Source organism: Nyctereutes procyonoides, unplaced genomic scaffold (genome assembly GCF_905146905.1).
Source record: "Nyctereutes procyonoides isolate TBG_1078 unplaced genomic scaffold, NYPRO_anot_genome, whole genome shotgun sequence".
NCBI classification, from domain to species: Eukaryota; Metazoa; Chordata; class Mammalia; order Carnivora; family Canidae; genus Nyctereutes; species Nyctereutes procyonoides.
The window spans coordinates 22,749,984-22,765,892 of record NW_026575135.1 but is presented as its reverse complement, the minus strand read 5'-3'; the positions used below and the strand labels follow the sequence as shown (position 1 = coordinate 22,765,892).

The following is a 15,909-nucleotide window of genomic DNA, read 5'->3' as shown; positions in this document are numbered from 1 at the left end:
GGCTCCTAGCTCAGCAGGGAGTCTGCTTCTCCCTCTCCCTCTGCTCTTTCCCCTGCTCATCCTCTTTTCCCTCAAATAAAATCGTAAAGAAAAAAAAAAAAAAGACAAAGACTGAAGGCTAGCAATCAGAACACCTAAATGGTGGGAAAACCAGAAGACCAGGCAGAACGTGGTAGAGAAAAAGTGTCTGTCATGAAAAATGAGGGAAAATAACTCAATCTCCAATGTGCAAAAAATCTATTTTCACAGTACATGAATTCAAAATTCATCAGCCCATTTCATCAGCCAATATAATTATCTTATATCCTTACAGATTATCTTATCTTTGTAATCCATACCAGCTACTGGTTTAAGTTCTAGGACAACCAATAAAAATTTGTCTAGGGGTTGTTTTCTCTATATACCACACTTCTCTCTGGGTAAGGCATCACAATATTAATCCCAAAAGCACTACGTGATTATGTTGTTACCTGCTGAACAAAAAGGATATTCTATACCTGGACATGGACAAGACTACGGAAGCAATCATCCGAAAAACTGAGCAGGGGAGGATGTTTATAAAGTTTAGAAAAAAACATATCCAATACTAGAATTTCATATTAGAAAAAAACTGTTTTTTTTTTTATAATACAAATTATATAAAGTAAAGGTGGACATAATTAAAAGTGATCCTCAACCAGAGCATAAATGTTTAGGACTTTTAGATGCATGAAAAGAACACCCACCTCAGAAGTTCTATCTTTCTACAACCCTTATTTTGGGAGGGCACCCCAATTCAGTCCTTGGTCAGGAAAAGAGAGCTCTGTAGGCCTAGCCTTACCATCCACGTCAAACACGGGTGAGGAATACCATATTCTCCACAACTAGAGCTCCATCAGGGCAGGCTGCACCACCTCCCATGCAGTCATGGGGCAAGGCACAAGGCAGCAGTTCATACCACTGTTAATCAGGTGGGGAAGAGGGTGCAATCCTGCTTTCAGTACTTCACATTTGAAGAGTGCCTTGACAGTAAGGGGTAGCCCAAGGCCCTTCCCAGGAAAAGAAGCAGGCACAGGGGCCAGAACTCAGGCTCCATTTTGACCCAACGTTTATTGTCCTTTTACAACATGTCATTTTTGGTTTAGAAACTGCTTGTGATTAGTTTTCCAACATTAACTCAAAAGCATGTAAAATAAGATCAACCTACTCTCTATATAAACACCCAGCAACTGTGGCCCTTCGTCCTACTGCCCAGGTTGGGTAGAGGGAAGAAGGGAGGGCTTGGGTAGCACTGAGTGAAGTGCAGATGCTTTATTGTGGGGAGTGGCGGTGGTGCCTTGGTTCACACCCACACAGGTCTCCTGCACTGCCCCAAACTACAACAGAAATGGCGTAGGCCCAAGGCCCAATTCCCTGTTGATAACTCACTCTCCGCCTCCCAAATGAAAATCACTTTTATTTTATCTTTTTTTTTTTTTCTTTTTTTTTTTCAACAGAAACCCCTGTCCAGAGTCTGACTGTAGCTGAACTGTTCAGACTGAGGAATGGAGCAGGCCATGGGCACACCCCTGGTCCCTCCTAGGCGAGCGCCCCCACCCTCAGGGAACAAGGTCCAGCCAGGCCAGCTCGCTGCATGCTGGCCACCACCACTTAGCCATACAGGTCATCGTCATTGTCTTCTGTGTATACACTGCCACCTGTGCCGCCTCCACTGCCCTGACTGGGGCCAGCTCCACCCTGGTTTCCTGAAGGGAATCTGCATGCACAAAAGCAGAGCCAAAAAAGAGAGTTAGGATAAGGCTATGTAGGATTTTCACAACTAACCCCAGCCTCCTTATGACTCCCACAACCTTGGCTATACAGTTACCCAAGACAACTTAAGTATTGCCCCCTATAACGTGATTACCTGAAGCTGCCAAAGCCCCGACTCTGCTGAAGGGTCTGAGCAAACATCTCATACTTCCGAATGTCATTGTCACTGACAGAACGGCGGGCAAAGCGCATGGCTTCCTCAAAGTGATCTCGGCGGATCTCAGGCACTGGATCATCTTCTTCTACCTCCTATAAGGTTGGTAAACACAGACCACCAGGGCTAAAGTCCAGCTTGGATTCTTCCCCTGGCCTTCCTGCCCCCATCCCTGTCTCTCTAAACCAACCTGAATAAGTTGCAAGGCCAATCTTCCTAAAGCTAAGTCAGTGCACTATGTTTAAAAACCTGTCAATGCATTATGGAAAAGGCCAAACTGTATGGACAAAATCACATTAGTGGTTGCCAAGGACTTAGGGTGGAAAAAAAGGTGACTAAAGTAGCATAAGGGAACTTTCTGGGATGACAGAAATTTATATGAACTGTGGTAATAGTTATAGAACTTAAATGCATTTGTCAAGATGCATGGCATGGAGACACTATACCTAAAAGGGTGAATTTTATTATTTGTAAATCATATCAATAAACTTAAATTCTAAAAATAAAGTTTCTAAAACAAGATAAACTAAACCACCTAAATTTTAAAAAGATAAAATAACTTTCAGCGCTTACCAAACCTGGATTACACCTTACCTAGTGGCTTCACCTCTAGTAACATATGCCCTCTTAAATCTACCCAGGTTTTCCCCAATTCCCACAATCCTATTTCTTGAGCCAGTTATTTGAGCTGCTTATTTCCTTAGCCCTTATAGTCTCTCTTCATAAATCAGCTCAAATCCTATCTCTTCCACTAAGAAGCCACTCCAGGGAAAAATTAGAGAAGGTGACAAAACATGAGACTTCTAACTCTGGGAAACGAACAAGGGGTAATGGAAGGGGAGGCGGGTGGGGGGGATGGGTGAGGGGACGGGCACGGAGAAGGGCACTTGACAGGATGAGCACTAGGTGTTGTATGTTGGCAAATTGAACTTCAATTTTTAAAAAAATTTTTTAATTAAAAAAAAAAAGCCACTTCAATTGCTGTGACTTATGAGATTGCTCCGTAGGATTAAGTGTTATCAATGGTTTCTAAGCTTTTATGGGAGGGAGAAGGAATGTCTCAGAACTCCTACAAAAGATAAAGTCATTCATCCATTTATTCACTTATTCATTTTTTAACATGGTGCCAAAATACACTGGAAAACATGCAAGATGATACAGATTCCCTATCTTTATGAAGCTTACATGCACACATACGTTATTACATACACACACACTTTAATTACAGGAGGTCCATGGACCACCAAGCAAGAACAGGCCCATGGATTCTAGGTTCTAAACCTGCCCTATTTATTTATGTGAAAAATTGTATTTTGAGAGTCTACTGTGAGGGCTGAGCATACAGACTACCCATCTCTCCTCAGCCTTTATAATTCCAGACTGAAAAGATTAACCCTCAGTATTCTTTCTCTTTGATGCCCTACCAGGGCATCTGTCAGGTATCTTTCCAAAACCCTACAGTCTTAACTCTAGAGCATGGTAGAGATTGCCCTTGGCTCCCCACAACTGGCACATATGGGGAAAAGATGTAGACTCACCATGGCAGATGGGTTGGTCTGCCTCTCCCGTTCTCGCCTAATTTCACTCTCAATGGATTCACGGATGGCCAGCTTGCAAGCACGTTGGCAAATCTCTGTCAGGTCAGCTCCAGAGAAGCCATTAGTCATTTTAGCCAGGAACTCCAAATCCACATCCTAAAGGAAGCAATTGAGCTACCTAAGCATTTAGCCTCTCCTCCCCTGTAATACACGGATCTCTGATCCACCAAAACACTCCTAATTTCAGCTTGTGTGTCTTTCACCACTGTTTCACTCCTGATTCTGGATTTTCCTAATGCCTTCAAATCTTCCATTTTTCCTTTACAACCCTAAACCTGGAAATCCCCAATGGAATCTTTTCCAGGAACCAAACACCACACTAGGCTGAGCACTCATAGAAGTCCTGAGCACCAATGCCCTTGTACCTGCCTTGGCAACTGGGGACTTGCGCAGGTTGGCCTTAAGGATGGCAACACGTGACTTCTCATCAGGAAGTGGAATATAGATGAGCTGATCAAGGCGACCAGGTCGCAGGATGGCAGGATCAATGATGTCAGGCCGATTGGTAGCGCCAATAATAAACACATTCTTTTTTGTAGACATGCCATCCATTTCTGTCAGGATCTGGTTGATGACTCGGTCTGCAGCCCCACCACCGTCTCCAATGTTACCACCACGGGCCTTGGCAATTGAATCCAGCTCATCAAAGAACAGTACACAGGGGGCAGCTTGGCGGGCCTATGGAAGGGACACATGGACTCAAGTATTAACACAACTGGGTCTCTCAGACCTGAGAAGGAAAGGAAATTAAAGTGACCTTCACTGCTCCAGCTGAGCTGCCAGAACAAGATGGTTTCAATCTCCCAAAGAGGTAGCTACCTTGCTGCCAAGCAAGGGAACAGATAGCTCAGCTGCTTGTAGCTCACCTTGTCAAAGATTTCCCTGACATTGGCTTCAGACTCCCCAAACCACATGGTGAGCAGCTCAGGACCCTTGATAGAGATGAAGTTGGCCTGGCACTCATTAGCAATGGCTTTGGCCAGCAAGGTTTTCCCACAGCCAGGGGGTCCATAGAAGAGTACTCCTTTGGAGGGTGTCATGCCAAACTTGAGGAATTTGTCTGGGTGCTCCACAGGATACTAGGAAGAAAAGGAAAGAGGGTTCAGCATACCCCCATAGTTTGAAACAAACCTAACAAAACAGCAGTATCCCGTCTAATCACCCCATGGTAGAAGATAAGGTTTTCTAGAGGCAGGCTCCTTAGTGTCTCCAAATTGAGAATAGCAGGTTCATGAAGAATGCTCTCACAATTCTTGCACTGAACTGCCAACACCCCCAGCCACCTACAATGTACTGAAGCAGTGACTCACTCTGGACCAAGTTATCCTACCTGGACCAGCTCCTGAAGCTCACGTTTGACATCCTCCAGGCCCCCGATATCCTCCCAGGTCACCTGTGGTACCTCCACCACTGTTTCCCGCAGTGCTGATGGATTGCTCTGGCTCAGGGCCCACTAAAAAGAAAAACTGGGGATGAGACTTGTCAAGGGAAAGGTCAAAATGCATGTCTGTGTATGTGAGATGGGGGTGCAGTCCTTACCCGGAAATCATCCATAGTAACTGCCAGAGAGTTCATGACTTCGGCGTCGATGGTCTCATCCTCTAAATCAATGAGGTCCATCTTCTTACGGATAGCTTGAAGAGCAGCCTCCGAGCACAGGGCTGCTAGGTCAGCACCCACATGCCCATGAGTCTCATTGGCCACCTGCAGGGAGAAGATCTACTTACTACTCTGTCTCTAAGACCTAGCTGCCTTAGGAGGCTCAGAGACTAGAATCCTGACCACATACTAGTTCTTTCACTGGCTGGATTTTAAGTAGTGAGGCCTAGACTTGGGGCCTGGAAATAAAGCTGACCCTGAATTTCTAGTTTACTCTAACATGCTATCAACTCCAGTTTCCTGGATTCAATCTCAGATCACTTCCTTTCCCCTGCCCAAGAATCAAAATCAGTCTCTTTACATCTTAAGCTTGTGTCTCTAGCTAGTTCCCTTTAACTGCCTGAAAATAGATATCCTAACTCAAGGCCATCTCTCATCATCACTCCACCTGTTCCAGGTCCACATCGTCTGCCAGCTTCATGTTCTTGGTATGAATCTGAAGAATTTCCAAGCGTCCTGTAGCATCAGGGATTCCAATATCTACCTCCCTGTCAAAGCGACCTGCAGAACAGGGTGTGAACATAGACAGGGCTCATTTCTGGGCTACAGGAAAGAAGGGACAGGTCTCACATGACCAATCATCCCTGTCTGTCCAGGACTCTCCTGGTGTTAGCACTGAAAGTTCCATGTTCTAGAAAACCCCTCAGTTTCAGACAAACCAGGATGGTTTGTCACTCTAGATAGGACACGAGATAAGGGAAAGGACCCTTGGGCCCTATCACTGCAAGGAGCTTCAAGAAATCCTCAGATTAGGACTCAGATGAAGAACAGAATCTCTTAAAAGAGATTAAGCTTAGTAGAGCTATAGACTCCCTATGAGCAAGAACAGGGTCGGAAGAAATTTGAGGTCCTTACCAAATCGCCGAAGGGCTGGGTCAATGCTATTGGGTCTGTTGGTTGCTGCCATGACAATCACATGTGCTCTCTGCTTTAGGCCATCCATAAGGGTCAACAACTGTGATACAATACGCCTTTCCACCTCCCCATGGGTCTGTCAGGACAGGATGTCTGGTCAGAAGTGAAGTGAGGACCTTTTAACCCCCACTATCCCCTTGGGCAAGTTCCTACTTTCTCTCTTTTGGGAGCGATGGCATCTAGCTCATCAATGAAGATGATAGCCGGAGCATTCTTCTCAGCCTCCTCAAAGGCTTTACGAAGGTTGCTCTCAGACTCACCAGCCAACTTGCTCATGATCTCAGGACCTGAAAGGATACAGAATAGAAACAATGACAAAAATACATCCTTCCCTCAATCCCAAGAGAAATCAGATCTCTTATCTGGCTGGTCCAGAAACAGGTGCTATGTGAACATGTGGTAACCTCTGCCTACTTTCTCACAGACTCTCCCAGATACTATCCCAGGATAGGCACCAAACTAGGCTGGAGGGAAACCACAAGGAACTCACACCTATCTCAGTCAAGCTCTAAATGTCAAGATGCCAGCACATGCCCTGGACCCTCAGGCCAGGGCAAGAGAACCAGCACACCAGATGGACCTCTATCATTTTCAAAGAGGCAGCTAATGTCAATCTTCCCCCAAACCCTCTCAAATAAACTAGCAGACAAAATTTTTGAGTTCTCATTCTAACTTGCTACCCCTAAATGTCTTCAGCCTTTCTCTCTCAAGGGAGGATAGATCAGGGACACCAGAGTACAATACCTTCCCCTTGTTGCTCATCTGTCCAAAATGTAACCCAGCAGAAGAAAGATGATGAAATATACATGAGGGTATGTATGCAAATAAATGTGTCCATGAGTTCTCCAGCTTGTGAGACTGGATCATGCTCAGCTCAGTGTAAGATCCGGCCAAATACAAGGTGAACCAATTCTCCTACCATTGATTAAGAAGAAGAAGGCTCCAGTCTCATTTGCCACAGCTCGGGCAATTAGGGTCTTCCCAGTTCCAGGAGGTCCATAGAGCAAGATTCCCCGAGGAGGCTAAGGACGAGTACAGAGAGAGTGATTAGGTTCAGACTCCTACCTTCTCCCAACCCCACCCACTCTAAAATGGTTTGAATGTGGCTCTATCTAGAGAGAGTGAGAATCAGTTTTGAGCCCTCAGCATAAACTACTATGAAAGTTTACTTCAGGCCATACTCACTCCTCTTATTAGTAGAGAAAATACGGTCAGAAAACTGACTTTTATTTTATTTTATTTCATTTTTCTAAGATTTTATTTATTTATTCATGAGAGATATATTTAGAGAGAGGCAGAGACACAGGCAGAGGGAAAAAGAAGCAGGCTCCATGCAGGGAGCCTGATGTGGGACTCGATCCTAGAACTGCGGGATCACGCCCTGGGCCGAAGGCAGACGCTAAACTGCTGAGCCACCCAGGGATCCCTAGAAAACTGACATTTATGATTATACCTTGGCATAGGAGACTAAGAGCATAGAAACCACCCTAAGAAACTCTAGTATGGCTAAGTTTGAAGATCCTGGGACTACAAAAAAATCAAGAGACCAATAGGCCAAGGTTTTGACTTTGGACAGACAAGGGCCAGGACTACTTTTTAGCTATCTAAGGAAGAGTATTGCCAGAGGCTCACTCATTCCAATAATCACAACCCTCTAGGATTTATTATATTTGAATGCTTTTCCTTACCACCAACAACCACAAGTTTTTCTCTTTGAAGCTGTCTTTTTTATGGCCTATCCACATGCTGCACATGGGAAATGCCCATATAGAAGACAAAATTATTTGTATGGTACATACTAGAGAAAAGGGTAATTTCATCTTCACTGTGCCCATGATATGGAACAGTTAGCAAGTCACATTGTAGATCTGCAGTTCTCACATGTTTTGGATTCAGGACCCTTTACACACTGCAAATTTCCTTAAACTTCTCTTGGGTGACACTGTTACATACAGGTAGGCAACTATGATGAGATTTGTTTTTATAGGGTATGTGGGATAAAAATGGTTTTTACATTTTTAAATGACCATAATATAAAAAATAATGCAACAAGAATTGACACGAGTCTTTGTTAATTACCAGCCTACATTATGTCCCAGGATATTCACCTTAACACCAATCGCCTTAAAGAGAGCAGGATGTCTGAGGGGTAGCTCCACCATCTCCTTTATCTGAGCCAGCTGTTTCCTGCAGCCACCAATATCATCATAGCCTACTTCATTCAAGGACTCTTCCTCATCCTGAATACAGAGAAGACAAAGAAAAAAAAAAGGCAGGAACATTATTATTATTAGCAAAAGTTGAGTTTCGCCAAATCCTTCTACAATCTGGTATAGAGAAACCTATTTTACGAGAGGATTCTCCTCTAAGGGGGATCCTGACTCAAAGAACAATTCTAAAAATCCCAAAGCAAAGATTTTCAGCATAGTCTTTCCCTTTTACACTGCCCTTAGTATTACTGGAAAGAACCACCCTAAGAACTAAAGCTAGAAACTCTGGGAAACAGACAGAGGTCTGGATGTCATCATCAATGTCACTTCTACAAAAATTATTCCAACCACTTAGATCTTTTGAGTTCAATCTGGATTTTAGAAATTACTGGTATCATATATACTTCTAAGAAACACACAGGCCCAGAAATGAACAGTTGAAAGATTTTCACAACCTCTGGAAAAAAGCTTAGTTCCAAAGAGCACTCAGTTTTATTTTTAATAGAGGAAGACAGAGATGGGTGGGGGCAGGGGTGGGGGGAACAAGCTACAGAGTGAAAGGGAGAGAATCTTAAGCAGGCTCCAGGCCTAGTATGGAGCCCAAAACAGGGCTCAACCTCACAACCCTGAGATTATGACCAGAGTTGAAATCAACAGTCAGATGCTTAACCAACTGAGCCACCCAGGTGACCCCAAAGAGCACTCACAGTTAGTATTTACCATATGACCGCCCCACTTTGTAATCATGAAATTGGGTACTAAGATAAAGGAGAGAACTCACCTCTCGTTTGATAGGCTCCCCTTCACAGTGGATCACTGTGTCTGGGGCAACAATGCAGTAAGGACTGGGATCTGTCTCCACTACTTTGAACTCTACAGCACGCATTCCACCCCGGACAAGGAAAATGTCTCCTGTGAGAGTAATTAGCACAAGTGCAGTCAGAGATGTCGAATACCAGAGCAAGTGAGAGTTCCTCACCAGAACCTGTTGTCTAAACTGCCAAGTTCACTAGATACTGTCCCTTTCCCCTTCCCACCTCTACCTTATTAAGCATCAGGCAAGAGGAGAAAGCTAAACTGTGAAGTGTCCCTCTGCCATTCAAGAGGACACTGAACAAAATCTTATGGGCTATAGGTAACCAAGCTTTCACAACAACCACAGATGGTCAGACTGTGCTAAATATTAAATACACTTTGGACTGTGACACAGCCAAAAAGTGCCCAAGTCCTCCTTCTGGGACAAAGGAGAAGAGAGCTTACTCTACTGAAGCAGGGAGTGATAGTAGGGAAATGGAGGAGTGGGAAGGAGGAGGAAGGAAGGAGAGTACACATGAGCGTGTATGCAGAATGTGTGTGTAAGCACACATATGAGAATGAGATAAAGACATTCCAAGATTTACTCCCAGGTATCCCTACAAACAACTATCCTTAAGCTCAGTCTTTAGAATTATCTCTCACCTTTCCGGATGGGTCGATAAGCTTCCAGGAAGTATGGCTTAAGGTATACCTCGAAGAGATTGCCAGTGATGCCTTCCACCGTGTCATCGATGGGTAGCACGTGGATACGTTTGCCGTACTTCACATCAGGACACGGCTGGATGCTGAGGATGACAAGCAGACTCCACATTACCAACCACAATGTAGCCCCAAACACTGGGCGTCTGAAAGTGCCTGGCACAGAGAGCTGACGGCAAGAAAAAAGGTAGGGATGGCTTTAGGTGAAGAGACGAAGGAGGGAAGAGTGGGAGTGAGGACAAAAGAGCAGCCAAGCAGAACTAAGACCAAGTCATACTTGGGGGAAGGGCAGTAGTAGGAGCCATTAGAAGAAGCTACTGGGGCTGCTCACTCCCAATCAGTGAGCCAAAAGGAAGACCCACACATGTAAAGCCCCCAAAATGAAGAAACAGGAGCAAGGATCTTCAGTGAGAGATATCCATAGATGACCCATTTTGGCTAGTATCAGTAACCCAAAATTACAGAGGCCGTAGTGGGACAAGTATCAGGATCAAAAAAATAAAACTGAAAAAAAAAAAAAAAGTCATCTCAGCCAGGTGGTCAGAGAAACTTGACGTGAGTAAGCACCTCCAGAAGGCTACATGAAATCTAGAATCCATTAAAAATAATCAGAAGTGTGAGATGTTCCTGGCCAGTCTCAGATGTTCCTGACAGGGGGTTGGATAGCTGTGGCTAGTGATGACTCCAAGATGGGAAAGCCTCTTGCCTAAAGTTAAGTTTAAAATCTCTCAGATTGGGGATCCCTAGGTGTTCCAGTGATTAAGTGCCTGCCTTCAACCTGGGGCAGGATGCTGGAGTCCCAGGGTTGAGCCCCACATCGAGCTCCCTGCATGGAGCCTGTTTCTCCCTCTGCCTGTGTCTGTGCCTCTCTCTCTCTCTGTCTCTCATGAATAAAATCTTAAAAAAAAAAAAATCACTCAGATTGAAGCTGAAGCTGAAGATATTCAGGGTCTGACTCAAACTATGCTTCTATTCTATATTAACTTTGATCCATAAAAAAACCCTACTCGGAAATTCACCTTCTATGCCCACACTCCCACCTCATTCTGGTCCCAAGACAAGCCATTATTTCAACATAACAGTGAGATTGTTTCATAGACAAACACTCTCAAATGGTATCCTAAACCAGCGTCCAGCATGTTATAAATCATACCTCTGGCAAAAAAATAAGTAAAGGTATCACAGAAGTCACAGAAATGCAACATGTCCCAAGGGTCATGCAGAAGTAAATTCTGAAGTCCCAGGGAGGCAGAATCAAAACCTAAAGATAGCCCTGCTATATTAAGTCTTCCCCTGGCTAGAAGGATTCTGCTATGGGTAGCTGCCAAGGACTTCATTAGTCCTGTCTATAATTCAGGCTGTCTCTGGCCTCCCATCCCTGAGGGGCTAAGAACCCCACACACACCTGATTACATCCCCTAGGTGTACGCGAAGGTTATTCCGAACAACTCTATTCATTCGAATCTTCTCATCGGAACATGTGTCATCAGAAAGCACAATGCACACAGCTTCCCGCCTCTTCTTTCCTTTCAGCAATACTGTGTCACCTCGGAACAACTGCAGTTCATCCATCTTGGGCTGAGAAAAGAAGGTTAAGGCCTTTGGGTCACTGGGCCAAGGGGTAGGCAGCAGCCCTGGAGGCTGGAATTCCCAGTAAACCCCACTCTATCTGTGGTCACTGCAAAAAAAAAAAATGAGGAAAGAAACCTGGGAAAAGCCCTCAGGTTAAGTGCAATAAGGAAAGACTGAACCTTTGACCCAACTTACCTGGGACAAGGACACCACACTGTTGTCCTCATTGATGGCTTCATCGACAATTAACCGATTGGGACGATTCTTCTGTTTAAGAATGGCTGTTGATAAGTCATCACCTTTTGAACTAAAAAGAGAAAATGAATTTAGTCCCAATACATACTCCAGTCCCAGGGGCCCCACCAGTCTTTAAAATTCACACTTACGAAAGAAATAGTGGATATATGAAGCTGTCCCTATGCCAGAGAGGTCAGATAAAGGATATTCAGCCACGGTCACGAAGAGTAACATTTAGCACATACAATTCCCATTCCAGCATCTCTTAGTATTCTGAGCACTGGTATCCTAGCTGTTAAGGCCCCAAGTGATCTTGCCCCAGAGTCAGGAAACTATGGCCTGAGAAGACTAAATAGAGGTAGAGGCTGAGTAGGACACCCAGGTGGCTCAGGGGTTGAGCGTCTGCCTTCAGTTCGAGTCATGGTCCTGGAGTCCTGGGATCGGTTCTCGGGGTTCTCGGATCGAGTCCTGCATCGGGCTCCCCACAGGGAGCCTGCTTCTCCCTCTGCCTGTGTCTCTGCCTCTCTCTGTGCCCCTCATGAATAAATATTTTTTTTTTAAAAAGTAGAGGCTAAGTAACAATTAGAGAAATTACAATAATCTTAGTATGAAAGAAACAGTGATTAGGAGAAGGGGCTATGCAGTCAGACCTGCTGGGTCTGAATCCCAACCCTGCCACTGTTTAATTGTCATCTTGGGCAAGTTACTTAACCTCTCTGGATGGTGATGTCCTCATCAGAAAAGAAGCAAATACAGTAGTACCTATCTTAGAGAATTATCTTAAGTGAGATAATGAATGCAACAATGCCTGGCGCATGGTATTAATGGTCACAATGAATACCACTGCAGAAGAAAGCATAAACTCTTCTTTGCTAACCTTCTTGGAGAATGAAGTGAGCAAGACAACTTCCTGTAGGACTCAGGGAGGCCCCAAGTCCCACCAAGCCTGGGGACAATGAAGTAGAATCATTAGCACTACCATCCTTACTGGCTAAACCTGCTAAATTCCAGAGCATTCTATATACCACAGAAATGCCAAGCACAAAGACTATGACATTTGGGGAAAACTAAACTAATAGATCTGAAACCTTCAGAAAGAGGCCCAAGCTCAAAAAGAGCTTGACAAATCTCTGCAAAGACATACAATTCCACTATATTGGTTCAGAAAGTCAAAACCTAGAAATGCTGAGACATGGAGCAAATCCAAATCCCTCACCCAGACCAAAGCTGAGTCCAAGCTCAGTTTAAACCCTCTAAATAGTTTCAATAATTTCTTAGAAGATCATTCACCTGACACCAACTTCTTACCTAGCTTCTCTCCAACCTTCAGTAACTAGACTCAGTGGGCTCTCCCTTTGAAAAGCTACTTCTGGGATCCCTGGGTGGTTCAGCAGTAGCGCCTGCCTTTGGCCCAGGGTGTGATCCTGGAGTCCCGGGATCAAGTCCCACATCAGGCTCCTGCATGGTGCCTGCTTCTCCCTCTGCCTGTGTCTCTGCCTCTTTTTTTCTATCTCTAATGAATGAATAAATAAATAAAATCTTAAAAAAAAAAAAAAGCTACTTCCTTCTACTAAGGCTCGGGAAAACCTGAACATTAACAAACAGGGAGGCCAAATAACGGAGGAAATGAAGAAATAAAAAAGAATATTTTCCATTAACTATTCCTTCACTTAACAAATTAGCAAGTATACATTACAGGCCAGGCACCATCCTATAATCTGGAAATACATCAATCAACAAACAAGAAACAAAAATTATATCTTCACAACTTACAAGAAAAAAAGATGCCTATACTCCAGAATACTAGCTAGGAAGTTGTGGTGTTTCTCCATCTTTTGGTCTTGATCTACCCAACAGAAGTACAAATTCCATTCATCTAACAAAGTTGTAAGCTTTCTGCTGATCCTCTCACAAAGGCTGCGTCTTTAATCATGACCTTAAAACTAATTTCAAAGAGTGGAGTTTCCTCAGCTTAAACTTGCCTCCTCAACCTAAAAAGTGTAGCATTCCGGTCACAATGTTCCATCACAGGCAGACTCCTCCAGTGTTCATCAACACTCTGGAGAATAAGCATAGTCAATGTGGCAGCTGAAGGCAATTTAAAGCCATCAACTCTCCCTTTCTCTCACACATCAAAATACCCTCCAAGGACTACGCACCTTCCTGTTTAATCTATAGGATTGGGGCTAGAGAATAATAAAATGCCAGATGCCTCTAGTCAGCATAGTTTGTATTTTAACCCCAAAGTTGCATTCTAGAAAAACTTCCTGACTGCTTACCATTCCTGACCCTAGCAATGGAGATGACTAGTATGCTCTTCCCTTAAGGCAAAGACCTTTACTTCCAAATCTATCTACTAAGATCAAAGGAAGTAACCTCTAAAAGAGAGCTTCAGCCTGATCGTGGGCCAACAGCAGTCCTGGAGGCTCTTTGGGGACATCCCCATTGTCTTCTGCATGAGTCAGGCCCTTTCCAGAACTCCAATGGGCCACAGGGGACTTGGAGGGAGTTCAGGTAAGAGTCATCAAGATGACCTAGAGGTTAGAAACCATCTATGATGCCAGGTTCCAAGAATTTTGAATTTTTATTTTTAGACCTAAGAGAGTAAGTATTAGTAAGTAGTGGTCCTTTTAAATAGACACCCAGGTAATACTTCAATCTCCGTTTAGAAACTTGGAAAAAAAAAAAAAAAGGGAACACACCTCAAAAAACTAAATTTTCTTCAAGTCAGGAAAGTGATTTGCATAGAAGAGTTTCCACAGGATGGCTGTCTTTTTTTTTTTTTTTTTCCTCAGTAGCTAAAGCTCTTGATTCTAAATTTAATGGGCAGGATGGGCAGAGGTGGTAGGATTTTATCTGATGCTTTCCTGAGGGATGGAGAACCCAAGATTTCTCAACACAGCATTTTGGGGAAAGGAGCGTGTGTGTTCAAAGAGTCAGGGCTACTCTAACCTTCTCAGCACAAAGGCTGAAATTGAGAAAGCCCTGCAAATTACCAACTGAGATTCGAACTTTACCAAAAGCCCAAAAAGTAAAGTTCCTACTCTCCACCCCCATTTCATAATATTAAGAAAAACTGACCAAAGCTTTCTCATGCGAAGAACAACAAACCTACGAAGGAGGCCAAAAACGAAACGCAGGGCCCGCCCTCTCCCTAACAGCCCCTCACTGCTCAGGTCGTGAAGATGTCAACCAAGGGCCAGGCCGACCCAGCTCCAAAGAGGCCGTCGTGAACTTCCCCGAGCTCGCCGAGTCTTCCCCGCTCCGGCCTCCGCCTGGCTCCCGGCTCCTAAGGCCTTCACGTGGCCAAAAGTCCACGCCCACTGGGCCCAGTTCGGGCGTCGGGCCCGCAGGGCCTGCTCTCTCCGGGGACCAAAGGCCTTCAACGGATAGTAGACCTGATCGCAGGTGGGCGCCCTAAGGCCCCGGGGCTCCGCGCTGGCAATGTGGGCCCGCAGACCTCACAAGAACCGGAGAGCGGTTCCCAGGGAGCCAATCAGGCCGCCCGGGCCTGCATGACACAGCACGATCTGGCCCAGGCCCCGACCCAGGCCCAACGCAAGCCCGGCCTAGGGGGCGCGCGGGTGCGAAGCCAGGCCCAGACCGGACTGCGGCCCCTCATCCCCCCGCTTCTGCCCTCTCTCCCTCCTTCCTTGTCTCCACCTCTCAGACGCGCCCACGGCCAGGCTCGGCCGGGCCTACCCAGCGCGGCGAGTCCCCAGGTGCGCGCACCCGCAGCGGGCGGGCGGGCGCGCGCACACACTCACTCAGCTCCAGAGGCCATGGCGCGCGCCTCTCCCGGCCGGCGGCTGTGACGGCCCGCGGGTAACGGCTACGAGGGGTGGCAGGCGACCGACTGGGCCGGGGCTCGGCTCTCCCTGGCAGGGGGGCGAGCAGCGGCGACAAACCCGCAGGCGGCCTCCTTCTCGCCTCCTCCTAGAGGCACCGGGGCGGTGGGCGGGCGGTATACACTGGCTCCTAATCCGGGAGGGGGCAGCGGCAGCGACGACTCAAACGACGGCTGCAGACGCTGCGCTGAGACTGAACCGAGAAGAGCCGAATCATCGGAAGGAGAGGTGCTTTCACCTCAGCCAATCAGCGCCTGCCCTGGGGACTCCCGCCCGCCTCTCCGCGCCTCTCCCCAGCAACCCGCGGACCAGAGCCAATCAGGAAATTCGCCTGCGGCCTGGCTCCCGCCTCAGGGATGCAACACGCCTAGTAACGCCACGTCAATTGGCCGCAGCGCTACGCTTCCTCG

The 15,909-nt window shown here is 45.9% G+C and overlaps 1 protein-coding gene across 1 annotated transcript; it reads right to left on the bottom strand.

Annotated features, from left to right (window-relative positions):
• Nucleotides 1-1,064: 1,064 nt before the first annotated feature.
• On the bottom strand, nucleotides 1,065-15,717 carry VCP (valosin containing protein). The gene is made up of 17 exons (XM_055302031.1): nucleotides 15,419-15,717; nucleotides 11,610-11,721; nucleotides 11,248-11,420; nucleotides 9,786-9,928; nucleotides 9,109-9,239; nucleotides 8,226-8,357; nucleotides 7,037-7,139; nucleotides 6,271-6,404; nucleotides 6,058-6,193; nucleotides 5,591-5,703; nucleotides 5,083-5,247; nucleotides 4,874-4,996; nucleotides 4,410-4,622; nucleotides 3,913-4,221; nucleotides 3,484-3,639; nucleotides 1,886-2,040; nucleotides 1,065-1,735 (listed from the first exon to the last, which is right to left on the bottom strand). The coding sequence occupies exons 1-17, from the start codon at nucleotides 15,433-15,435 to the stop codon at nucleotides 1,630-1,632; spliced, it is 2,421 nt and encodes an 806-aa protein (XP_055158006.1). The 5' UTR covers nucleotides 15,436-15,717; the 3' UTR covers nucleotides 1,065-1,629.
• Nucleotides 15,718-15,909: the final 192 nt, after the last annotated feature.